The sequence below is a fragment of the Magnolia sinica genome, chromosome 10, assembly GCF_029962835.1.
Source record: "Magnolia sinica isolate HGM2019 chromosome 10, MsV1, whole genome shotgun sequence".
Lineage (NCBI taxonomy): Eukaryota > Viridiplantae > Streptophyta > Magnoliopsida > Magnoliales > Magnoliaceae > Magnolia > Magnolia sinica.
The window spans coordinates 78,221,140-78,234,778 of record NC_080582.1 but is presented as its reverse complement, the minus strand read 5'-3'; the positions used below and the strand labels follow the sequence as shown (position 1 = coordinate 78,234,778).

General features: G+C 40.0%; 1 protein-coding gene across 1 annotated transcript in view; it reads right to left on the bottom strand.

Moving 5' to 3' along the window:
• The window catches only part of LOC131217078 (protein REDUCED CHLOROPLAST COVERAGE 2-like), a 29,723-nt gene extending 16,476 nt beyond the window's left edge, over nt 1-13,247 (bottom strand). Inside the window, exons 1-6 of the mRNA XM_058211821.1 lie at nt 12,965-13,247; nt 12,144-12,205; nt 11,867-11,959; nt 5,324-5,396; nt 382-711; nt 196-260 (exon numbers count right to left, since the gene is read on the bottom strand). Coding sequence (XP_058067804.1) covers nt 196-260; nt 382-711; nt 5,324-5,396; nt 11,867-11,959; nt 12,144-12,205; nt 12,965-13,034 — 693 coding nt within the window. The 5' untranslated portion in view covers nt 13,035-13,247. The remainder of the gene's footprint in view (nt 1-195; nt 261-381; nt 712-5,323; nt 5,397-11,866; nt 11,960-12,143; nt 12,206-12,964) is intronic.
• Between the last annotated feature and the right edge of the window lie 392 nt (nt 13,248-13,639).

Here is a 13,639-nt window from a genome sequence, read left to right as displayed (position 1 = left end):
GCCACACGTACATGGATGCATCGCCGCCATAAGAAAATGGCAGAAAGCACACAGCCAGAGTCTAGCTACAATTACTCAATAATCAAACTAGAAAAATCCAGGAAAAAAAAAAATAGATTATTATTTTCCATTTCCAGCCATTTCCAGATAACGAAATTTTAAAATAAATAAATAAATAAAAATCTAGATACTCACATCAATCTGAAAGAAATCATCTTCCTTCTTATCCTCGACAAACGCCCGCAACGAACGCCGAATATCTGCACGAAATTCAACAGTTAGAATCAATCACTGGCAGCAAAACCATCTGCTGTGGGCGAATTCATTAGAGAGAGAGAGAGAGAGAGAGAGAGAGAGATGAGGAAGGAGAAGAGTGCCTACATTGGAGCGGCGGCGTGAGGTGCGAGAACGAGAAGAAGTCGTAGAACTGCCCGAGCTTTGGTGGAGGGTAAATCGACACCGTTGCAGCCGTCGCCGCATCTGCCTTTTCTGCATCAACGGCTGAGGGAGATTCTGGTTTCCCGTCTTTGGTAGGTTTGGCTGTGGTTGTGGTGGTGACGGTTTTGGGGGACCCGTCATCCGAACCGGGTTTGGTTGGACCGGGTTCTTTTGGGCTCTTTGGTGAGTGTCTTGAGGCGAAGGAAGTCGTACACGCGACGATGTCGAGAAGTCGACGGACGTGAGCGACGGATAGTTCTTCGGTGTAGTCGTCTGGATGAAGGAAGAAGGAGAGGAGGAGTTTATGAGTGGGAGAAAGAAACGAACTTTTGGTACTCTGATAGATTGTGATGGTTGATACGCAGGCATTAAAAATTGTGCATGTGGCAGGAAAAAAAATAAATTATTTTAAACTGTCAAGATGATGTGCCCGGTTTAAAAGGCTTACAAAGCAATACTTTCACTTATTTAGTTGAGCTTATTGCTTAACTAGTAGATGGAAGTAAATTCCATGAAAGGTTGAGATGTAAAAACATATGTACTTGGATTTGAAATTTAAATATTATGCTTGGATTCAAATTTTCCGATACATTTACAGGAGAAGATATGATATCCCCACTAGCATTAATACCTTAAATCAATGTACATATGTGATATTAAACTGAATGATTATCATAAGCACATTAAAATATATATTTTAGAAAAAATTGAGGAAATTTCAAAACCTAGGTGAGCTACAAAAGTAAGGATCACAAACAAGAAACTAAGCTAGCATTTTTTTTTGCCATCCACTTATATGGCTAACCTTTATATGGTTTGAATCATGATATTCATATAATTTTAGTGAAGTAGCTTAAAATTAAATTGTTTTGAAGTATTATCAACATGCCACATATATAGCAAACATGGCCATACATGTAGCAGCACTTTTATTTACTCATGAGACTCTCTAAGGAGCTCAAAACAACATTTCACCTTATTTACTTTCAAATCATCTCTCACAAACAAGATTTCATTTCTATATCCGTTTTGTTTCATTTTCATGCATTTAGTGTCACCCAAATACATCTTAAAATGTAATTTACCTTCATTTGCTCTAAAGTCCTTTCACTTACCTCTATTTACTCCCATCGAAACAACCCCTTTCCACTGGATTGGGTGCTTTTTAATACTTAAATCATTTATATTATTAGCCTCACCACATATGGCAGATAAACCATAAGACCTCCCGTGGTATTAAAAAAATAATAATAAATAAAGTTACTAATTGATTATTAAATGGTAAAGAAGAAAAATCAAGTGATCAACTGTTGAAATATTCCAATCTAATATTAGGAGAATAATGTGGTTAAGCTACATAAGACACTTACTATTCATAGCAATTTGTAAATTTTAAGGAGTTTGAGTTATTGTTTAAGTCCTAAACTTATTCCAAGTTTTGGTATCCCTATTTAAAGCACTGTAAATTCATTTATTTCATCTATTAATATTCAATAAATTTATTTTGCATACTATAATTATTTCTAGTTTTTATTTTTTCTTTTGAATTTGAGAAGTCTTTACGAAGAGTTCAAAGAAGTTTTATGGATTTGAAGTAATTATCCCTTGAGAAAGACCGTGATTGACCTCATTACACTCATCCATGCATCACTTATTAAAATGGGCCGAATGTATTATAGCAAACTTGTTAGATTGCCTGGTGATCAAATTACCATAGTTACTCCTGGATCATATGTAGCAGGATTTGATTGAACCATGTATCATTGTCGGAGATAAGTTCACATAAAGCATATTCGAAAATTATTCAATCACTTAACATATGGTAATAAAATCCTGCCACGTCATATCAAAAGATAATCTTCTTTCTTATTATAAATTGCCTAATGATTCAATCACCAGGAAATTTTCTAGCAACCCCATGTGGTAAGATTTGATTGGGCCATCCAATACTTTGAGTGGCGGAACAACTTTAAAAAATGCTTCAACCATTCCATGATTCCTAATGACCCCCTAGCTCTAGAGCTGGTTGTCCAATAATAACGTTGGTAAATCAGCAATTACTGGGTAGTGAGTACGAGACAGCAAGCAAAATCTTAGATGGGGCCCACCTTTCATTGATCTGGCGGGCCCCCTGTGGTTGATCTCCTTTGGTGGAAAAATCTTAGTCATACAACTGGAGCATTGTTTCTTACTGAGTGTGGACCATTGACCCACTTGTCCATCTGAAGGGCAACAATCGGACGATTCAGATTGTTCTGTGGGGAAGATTATCTGAGTCATCACCTGCCCATGATGGGCCCACCAGACAATCTGGGTGACCTTCAAATGGGCAGTTTAGCCAACATCCACAGCAGGGACCGTGGTGGGCTGGAGAGAGTATGGTTTCTGGGCCTGATCTACAACTGGGCTTGGAGCTAACTTTCGGGTCAGAAGGTTGGGCCGGGCCTAGGACAATGGGGACCAGCCCAAGACAGCCCATCACCATTTGTATATGAGAAATGGACCGACCATAGTGCTGCTGGTTCTTAATGGAGCATCGTAATTTGAAGCTGTGTGGGCCCCACCTGATCTGTTTGTGGAATCCGAACCATGCATCTGGTGGAAGGTTTCATGTCCATCTTAAATCCCAAAAATAGTCATGATCCAAAGTTCAGATGAGACACGCCATAGGAAGCGATGTACAACCACGCCTAAAAATGTATAGATTCACATGGTGTAGACCACCTGAGTTTAAGAATACATTAATTTTTACTTTGTCCTTTCATCCTGCTCGTTTTCACATCATGAATGGTTTGGATGGTATATACAGAACATGGTGGACACCATATTCTATCTGGAAGTATCTATGGCAGGTATCACCCTCCCCCCAATGTCCTCCATTCTTCGGCTTTTGTGGCCCACATAAGTTATAAATCAGGCTGGATTTTGGAATCTAGACCTTAAATGGCTGGGTTCACCCAATGCACGGGTTGGATTACACATAGATATATAGTGGGGCCTACGCAGCTTGAAAGAACAATAGCTTTTAATGTAGTCCAGTGCATGTGATGTAGTACAATGATATCTCCTGATGTAATCGGCTACTTGCATTTGGAGTCTTTGGTATCCACAACCTATGTAGACCGTCCATTACGTCGAGTCCACTCTTCACAGACTTCCTTGAACAATGATACTGATTAAATGATCCCAACTGTCCAGTTGGTGGCATGGAAAAAAATAGACGGAGGGAGACCATTTGTAAAGGATAGGCCCATCATGGACGTTAAGGACCATCTGAGTGCTGTGATTTTTGCCAAACTGCAGAAGATGATTGAACTAAACCTAATGGACCGTCTAGATGGTGTGGCTGCTAACAACTGGTTGCGTTTGGTTGAACCAAATATCATGATATTTGGTGCAGCCAAACGCACCTTTAATCATGATCATTTTCAGTGTAGAAATTATTGTTTGATATAATGCATGCACGTGCTAAATATCTCAATACGTGTAAATGGGTCCATGGTTTATTTATCCAGTGGAACGTGAGAACCGTGAAAAGGTGGGTTATAGCTAAAATTGGAACAATCCATCCATCAGGTGGACCACACACGTACTCTCAACGATCAAGTCATCAGTTGTCTATTGATTGGGACGTTGTAGCCGACCTGGAGAATGGACGATCCGGATTTCAGCTAAAACGTGATCCTGACTAGGTAGTCCACCTCCTACATGGTCACCATGTTATATACATAATATATATAAAACGGGAACTTTCCACGAGGTCGAGCTGTGTGGGCCCCACCTTGATGTGCGTCTAACATCTACCCCATCAGTCAGATGAACCATTCCATGGTGGGCCACGGGATTAAAAATCAATTTAATGCATGACTTGGGTGGGCCACACTAGATACAACAGTTGAGAGGGGTTAGACTCCCATTAAAACATTCGTAATCATTTATTGGGCCCATCGACACGTGGTTCACAAATCCAAACCATCCATTGTGTTGGATGAGGGGTCAGACCATGTTTCAGACGCATCCAAAACTCAAATGAGCCCCAAAAAATGCTTTTATATGTTTTAGGCATATCTTCACATGGTTTTAAATGGTATGGCCCACCTAAGTCACGTATACGGCTGATTTTTGGGATATCCCATAAACTAAGGGGTACCCATCAAATTCAAGGTGTTGATGTTTGACAAAAATCACGGTGAGGCCTACACAGCTCAACCTCATGGAAAGTTCCGTGACCCGCTCAAGTGGTGGGGTAGATGTGGGGCCTACGTGATGCGTGCATGAAATCCAACCTGTCCATTGTATGCGTAAGTGCATATTACTGATAGGCTCCCGAAATAAGTCTGGTTAGTGAGTCAGGTGGGCCACACTATAGGAGAAAAGCTGGGAGGGAATGTCCACTCTTGATTTGTGTAGTGTTGTCATGTTAACATGTATATGAAATCCAGGCCATTCAGACGCTTCACCTAGTCTAGATGAATGGTCACGCCGTTTTTGAACTTTAGTAAGCCCATGTTTAAATCAAGGGTGGGCAACCCCACACATATTGTTCCATGTATAAGTGGTAGATCAGGCTGGTTTTTTGGCACTTGCGGATAATACGAGGTGATGAATCTGATGGATGGTTTGGATGGCTTTCATACAAATGTATGCGTTTGGTTGCGCCTTCTTGATGATATTTGGTGCAACCAAACGCCCCCTAATTTTTTTTAAATAATAAAATCATCCACGCAGGACCAGTGAAACGGGTATGCAAGCCTAGCACTTGAGCCCCGGCCAGAAACACATGGGTCCCACTAAGTCAACCAATGGAAGCCGACTGACCATCCATTTTAGTTGTCTCGCGGACCACCATGTTTGTGCCTTGATACGTTGCATGAGGAATATTTACCTTCGACAATGCTGAGAAAAGTAGGCTTGAGAGAGACGACTTCGACAGAGTCTTTCAGCTCAGATCCTCGCACCTGCGAACGTTAGCAAGTCAGGTGTTGCACACGTTAGTAAAATAGGCGCATGTTAGGTCGTGAAGTAGACTGGTGAACGTTGGTAAACAGGCCCATGGAGTCATGTCCGTGGTTTTAAGACTCTGGACGAGTCTGACACGACCCATCTGAGTAGACTCAGCGGTTCAATACCCCGAGTCACCCTTTTAGTCATTCCTGACTCAGACGAGTCTTGACCCGACTCAGGAAGGAAGGACTGATTAATTAATGAAATAAGGGAGGTGAATTGAGACTTTAGGGTGGCACCAACACGTGGGTTAACTTTTTGGAGGGTTTTATAAAAATTACGCCGACGGCTAAAAACCGTCCTTAAGGGTCCGTTTGAATTACTTATATTTTTAAATTTTAAGATTAAAAAGGTAGTTATTACCTTTCACTGCTGTTGGGAAGGTAAGAATAATTACACCTTGAAGATTGAACCAATTTTCATAGCTTAACTCTTGATCCTAGGCTCTAATGGTGGGAACTGAACTTATAACAATGAAAACTTTTTGGGGGCTACAAAAGTTTTGAATCAAGTTTATATTTGTGTGGACCTTTCACATATATGTTAGTGTGATCTTACAAACAAGCCGGATGATTAGATACACATCCTTGTGGTGGGGCTAAGGAAGATTTTGATTCGAAATGTAAACATCATTAATCACCCTCTTTCATATAGTGTGGTCCCATTTAGCTTCCAATTTACCTCATTTTTGGGCTCATGAGCCAAAATGAGCTGGTAAAATATATGGACAGCATGATCACACACATACATCACTACGGGACCCACGTATATTAATAGTACCGATTCCTATTAGATTTCGTGCATTTGACACTATTTTTAAAGCGTGATTACCTAATTATCTTTTTCTCAAACAAACACTCAAAAAGTTATTAATAATTATATATATATATATATTGAAAAACCAAACAACCTCAAAAGTTACTATTAACTATTTACCTCCATTTATACATGTAATTGAAAAAACAAACACCCTCTTAATAGTACAAAAATGAGTCATGTGATCACTTGCTCTGAAAATTAGGACAATGAGAAGCCACTCATCCAATGGGCCACACCATAAAGAATCAATGGGTACTGGGTAATTGGCCCAACATACAAGTAACTTGATTGACCCCATTTTTTTGCAAGGCGCGCAATTTCATCATGAGGCCTACCTTTTGCATGGTTTGGATGTTCGAAACACACAATTAATAAGTATTAAAGGATTATTTATTTGGAAAACATATGCAGATTATTTTTCTTTTTCTTTTTCTTTTCTTTTCTTGTCTTTTAAAAAATTCACACCAACATGGCCTATAAATCAGTCACATTGGTCGATGTAATACACTAATCATATCATGTAACAATGCTCGCCAATACAGATACAATATCATGACATTATAATGGTGTAGCCCACTTGATGTTTAGACCAGCCTAATTTTTGTGTCTGGTGGATTTCATGATGGATCCCACGATTCTCATCGCTTGTAAGTGATTGTTTCTCAAACAAGTTGAGGTGATACGGTCTCCCACTATAAGATGGTGGTAAAGTTAGGACATTTGCCAATGACTTTGGTGGAAGATGGTTTCAGTAGATAAAAGCATAGAAAAGCAAAGGAATTTATGCCATTTTGGAAGGACGATGGTCTTGACGTGATGGAGTGTTCAACCGTCCCATGGAACTGGACCTAACTTCAGTCATTGATCCACTTATGGCCTGGACTAACTTACACTAATGGCTTGAAAATCACTTAAAAGAGGGCCCACTAGATCATGGCATGAAGGGGACACGCAACTTAGACGACTTTCTTTTATAAAGACATCTCTTTTTTATATTATTTATATTGCAAAATTTCTCAGGAATTTGGATATTTTTTCAAAGGGAGAAATAATCAAGATGGTTTGTCTATTTTTAAAATGGTGTTAAAGTTAAGATTTGTGGGGCCCATATGATATGTGGATCACCATATGATATGTGGATCACATTCAACCTGTCCAATATATGCATCCCATCATGTTGATCATACCAACTTAAAATATTTGAGCTATACATGAATTTGGATATTTTTGGATGGTTTATATGGTTTTTGTGGTGTGGCCGACCTTTTGATTGAATTAATAAAATGACCATCATTGTGGAATGAATCTTTTGGATTGGCTAGATGACATATAATTACCACATGGGCCACACAATTCTCTAACTAAAGTTTTTTTTTTTCTTCATTAAAAAGAAAAAGAAAGAAAGAGCTCAACCATATCTACTTCCCATGAGACATCTGACTGAATAGATGGTGTTGAAAGGACCAATCTATTCCTTGTGTGTTTTTTGTAACACTTCGAAAAATGAACAAGGGGACAAACGGGTTTTCTCCTGCCCGTTCCATCAAAGTCTGATTTGAAAAATATGTATGGCCCAGGCCTTTTTCAGGAAAATTGTGAATGCAGCAGATTTTTTATTTTTTATTTCTAGAACAAGCTTTAATTCAGGAACCCAGAAGGGAAAAGAGACTCTATCATTGTTTCTAAATTCAAACATGATTTAAATTATTATTAGAATTAAAAAAAGAAGAATAAATGAGATATGAAATTGTATAATTTTGTTATTTTAATACTTGATTTGCCCACCGGTGTCACCTACTAACACTGGCTATTGGATAGTGCTCCGTAGGCCCTACCATGGTATATGTGTTTTATTCAAATGTCCATTTATTTTTCTAAATCATTTTAATGCAAAGTTTAAAAATGAGACAAATTAAAACCTCAATCCAACCGAACCATGAGAAAACAATGACCATTGAACACCCGCCGTTAAAAACTTCCCAAGGCCCACAGTATTGTTTTTTGTCATATGACCTGTTAATTAGGTCTTGCAAATATAGATTAAGGAAAAAAATATAAATATCAACTTAACCTAAAACTTTTGTAACCCTAAAAAAGATTTTAATTAAGAATAGATGTAGAAGGTGACTGAAACGCATACATTGTAGTGAGACTTAAAAGCATTGTTCGGTCATTAGTCAATAATAATAGGCAGTTTATTTATTTCATAATATCTGACCGTTGATCTTTTAACATTTTCAAATATATATATATATATATATATATATATATATATATATATATATATATATATATTTGAAATCAAATATTTAACTAATATTAGGTCAAACTAATATTTGAATTTAGCAATGAAATCTAATGGATGGTTTAAATAAAATGCCACCAATCCAACCATTCTTTGATGGATTGTTTTGATCTACATTTGGTCCGTCCAAAAAGATGTGTGGGGCAAAAATCAGGCCAACCACTCATCATCTAGGTACAAAGAATATCGCTAACACGTAGATTATATCTTAACTGTGGCCCACCTAATAAATGCATGGACACGATGTTTAGACCACTGTTTCTCCAGCACGTGCCCAACCTTTTGGAAGGTTAGGATGTTGGGATGCCGATTCTATGGATCCGCGACTGTGGGACCCACCGTGATGTATGTGTTTTATATCCACGTCGTCCATCCGTTTTAACATCTTATTTCATGGAATGAGCTAAAAAAATGAAGCAATCTACGTCTCAGGTGGACCACACCACAAAAACAGTTGTGATTGAACGCCTACCATTAAAAACTTCTCGGGGCCACAAAAGTTTTGGAACAGACCGATATTTGTATTTTCCCTTCATCCATTTCTGCGAGAGATTAGATGGCAATAAACGTTATGGTGAGTCTCAGGAAGTTTTTAATGGTGGTCATTCAATCACCACTGTTTCCTAAGTGGTCCACCTGAAATTTGGATCTACTTAATTTTTGGGTTCATAGCCTAAAATGATCTTGAAAAACGGATGGACGGCGTGGATATAAAACACATGCATCATGGTGGCCCCGCAGTCACGGATCCCCCGAAACTGAAGTTGCGAACACGTGACACTTGCCAGTACTCACTAGTTGATGGTGACTTTACCGTCCATCGTGATGTATTTTATAAGTGCTCTTTAGTGCAGTGTTTCCCACAGTCAGATGGCCGTTCGAACGCCTTTGCGTGTGTTACATTTGAAGACTTAAGGGAAAATCTGAGCCGTGAAAAGTATGGGCCCCACTCTGGAAGTGACCTACTGCAAAAGAAAAGTCAGTCCAGTCATTGGGAAGGCCAGTATATCCACATACTCAACACACAGCTACCATCGATTAGTCAGGCCAATATGTCTGTTGAGTTGCATACATGTATGCGACATCCGAGCCATCTAAAAGGTTGTCTTGAATATCACTTAGAGAACTATATAATCTGATCAATCAATAAAGTGGGTCACACTGTATAAAATATAGAAAACAATGAACGGTCAATGGACTGGATCAATTTAGATGCGTGGCCCATCTGATCATCAGAACAGTCTGATTTTTATATATAATGATCATCATGTGGCCCCAAACAGTTTTTACGGATCAGATATTATAAAATCTCTATAAATTGTCTGCACGCGCTCGATGAATGGTAACTTTGCGGACCATGCGGATGGATCTGAACAGTCCTCAGAAGAATCCTAGAATCGCAAAATGGTCGGACAGAGCTGAAAGATACGGAACGATGCTAGGCTGTCTCACCTAGGAAAAAGGACATACTAAGGTCTAAGTTCACCACCGTTTTAAAGTGGAAGCGTCCTCGTCTCCCTAGCGTACATGCATTGATGCACGTCAGCGCAGACCGTGGGATCCCTTTGGCCCATTGGGAATGGAGTGGTTCCTAACAATTACACGGATTAAGATCCCAACCATCAATTGTCTGCTATTGAATGGATGGACAAGCGAATCTATGGTTCAAAGTTAGTGAGAATAATCAGACGGTTGAGATGGTTCAATCATATGAACGGATATTCTCCATCCATAATGAGGCGCATGATTTGAACAGTCCTGATTGCAATTCAAGTGTGCTGCATGTACGGTCGCTGAGATACCACATATTCAAAATGGTGGTTAACTCACTCTAGTATATCAACGTAAGAAGACCGTAACAGTTATTTGATACCCTGGCAGACTACGAGGTTCTGTAGTCATTCATATAGCTAGTTGACGCATATCTACGTTCTTGAATCCAAACCGTCCAAAATACAGGACCATTTTCGGCGTGGAATCATAGATATTGAATGGATGGCCATCAAATGGACGTCTAAGGTGGAAAAGAGTCGATTCAACAAATAAACGTACTTAATTTGAGGTTAGGATTTTTTAATCAATCTGATTTTAAGTGTATGTCCCACCCAATGTGGGATCCACACATTCTACGGCTGGATTGAGTGAAACTTTGTGTGAGATGTAGGATGGCTATATCCACATGTATTTCTAGGTACATCGAAGCGGAGTACTATGATTCATACTACGCACACAGACTTTGCACACGTGGCATAAATATAACTCAATCCTGACCGTCTAAACTATGGAATAGATGGAATATAATCCAAAGACCAAAGGAAAAGGATCATGCAAGTCTGCTTTTTGGCTATCTATATCAATGCAGTAGCCCATTGTGGATGGACAAGAGTCCTAACATCTTGCTGAACAAATAATCCGAACCATCTGATTTGACACTGATCCAACACGTTTGGACGACTCAGATCCTCAAGAGGAACTGCCAGAAAATATGGGATATACGGATAGGTAGGTAGCTACACTTGCAATGTACTTAAAACGGTGGATGGGGACCCAAACTTTAAAAGTGATGGTGATCCGTCATTGTACTTTTCCTTGTTTTAGGAGAGAAAAATGCAATCACTCATTCTTCCAAGAATAGCAAGCTACGTAACTCTCTACACTCGCAGCTTTACAAGACCAAACAAATGCCGTAGTGGCGAGTGGGTTGATAATCTGAGCCGTTCATAAGACAGAACCCAATTAGAAGATTACCTTAGGATAAAATTAGGTTAGTCCAATCATCTTGTGGGCCACAAACATAAGGTGAATGTGCACCATTGGCCTGCCGATGGATGAATGGACCATACTTATTTTACCGTGTGGCCACCTTCATTGTGGACGGCTCAGATCTCACAAAAGGTTTCCAGGTTGGCACTTGAGCAAGGTGTGAGAATGCGTGTGGACAGGGTGCATGCGAGTCTAGCAAGGATACGGACGAAATCCTCGAGCCTTGAGTTTGGATAAGTGGACCAATGGAGCGGTGATCTACACCGTTGGTCTGATGGGCCCGGTTCCAAATATTGGTACTGATCGAACGATCCTAACCGATCTATTTTTTGTTCGCAAATTCAGTTGAAGAAAGATAGCAAGGGTCCACATTCGATAGAGAAATGCCCGAATATTGAATCTGAAACCTGAGGCTATCCATGTTGGGCACTATAAGATTAACGGCTTGGATCAATAAGTAGTTGGGTGGGGCCCACCATTCCATATTTAGGGCCTTGGGGTTAAGTTCACATTATCCATCTCTGTGTAGCTGCCTACCTCGTGAGAGAGCGAGTAGTCAGTGAGGTGGCATGTTTCCACGTGGACGGCTAGCAGCCTTCGAACGTCCAAAATCCTGTCCGTTGAAATTCCCTGCAAAATAGGAGGGCGTGTGCAGTTAGTGTCTCAACTTGCGTCTGTGGGCCCACCTTTGCATTCCTCTGACTGAGGTTAACGTACGCCACGGAATTCCTTAACCTCAGTAGCAGCCATTGTAAACATCTGTGCGTAACGCGCACCATGCGTACTTTATGAAAATTAAGTTTAGAAGTGCTACCTTGAGCGTCACTTGAGAATAGTCGGGGCTTTCCACGGTTATCTCGAGCACGGTTGGTAAAACTGTAAATACAGCAAGAGGGTTAAAAAATCAAAGAAATGAAGGTATGAGATTCTACACGCAAACCTCTACACATTCACACGTGTATGAGATTCAAGCCTTTCGTCTGGTGGGCTCCAGTTGCGTGAAGTGAAGTAGACGGTTATGATAGAATGGCTAACCATCCACATTCGGTGTTGCATGTGGGGCCCACCTGATGAACGACTAGCATGTCACGTGCAGTATGTTGTATGCATTGCATTAGCAAACCCCTATCTTTTCCATCAATTTCTCACTTGTGCAGGACATCCGGACCATGCAAAAGGTGGACCACACAAAGAAGAACACCTGGGGAGAAAATTAGTCTGGTTCACTCATCGGGCTATCCACGCCGTCAAAATCACTGGAAAGCCTATGGTCTGACTAAACGGATACGTGTGGCCCACCTAATGAGTTGATTGGCCTGATTTTCATGGTGTGGCCCATATCTTTTGTATGTGTGATCGACCTTTGACTAGATTGGCCAGATTCTGTTTCTCAGTACTTGTGCAGGACATCCGGACCATGCAAAAGGTGGACCGCACAAAGAAGAACACCTAGGGAGAAAATTAGTCTGGTTCGCTCATCGGGCTATCCACGCCGTCAAAATCACTAGAAAGCCTATGGTATGACTAAAAGGATACGAGTGGGCCACCTAATGAGTGGATTTGCCTGATTTTGATGGTGTGGTGCATTTCTTTTGCATGGCTTAAATGAATACATTAAATGAAAAAGGGAAGTACCTTTGTCTTCCTTCTTCTTCTTCTCTCCTTTGGCCTTATGAGGCTTTGCTTTTCCTGTTTTGGGAGCCATCGATCATCAAAACTCTCGAATTCCGACTCAGATGCTTTCTAACAGATTCTCCAAAGAAATTCCACGTCGAATTGTAAAACTAAAGAGTGTAACTTCTCATATGAATTTCTCAAAACCCATCAAATCCTAGCGTTTGTTCTTTCGAAATTCAAGGTATGAAAATCGTAAAAGATGGAAAGTATTAATACACTATCTAAATGCAAATATCTTCTTTCTTAGTCGTAGTGTTTGGAGAGAGAGAGAGAGAGAGAGAGAAGCTTTCGAAGAGGAAAAAAAAAAAGTAGTGGGGTTTTAGGTTAAGGTCATTTGGATGAGAGGATAGGATAAGGTACACCTCTTCCTTACAAAATGAGATAGAGAGAGAGAGAGAGTGCAAGACAGATGAGAGAAAGAATGAAAGGGATATATGATCTTCAAGGCCGAGAAACGAAAGGTCTCAAATCCATTCTCTTTCTCTGTCTGACTGTTTTTAACTTGTTGGAAAGGACTAGACTTCTTAGGATAGAAAAAAACGACGTCATCCTAGTCTTATTTGAGGTTAGCCATGTCCACACGCGTGTGCTAGCCATGCCTATCCATACTCAATCACACATGCCAACATATCA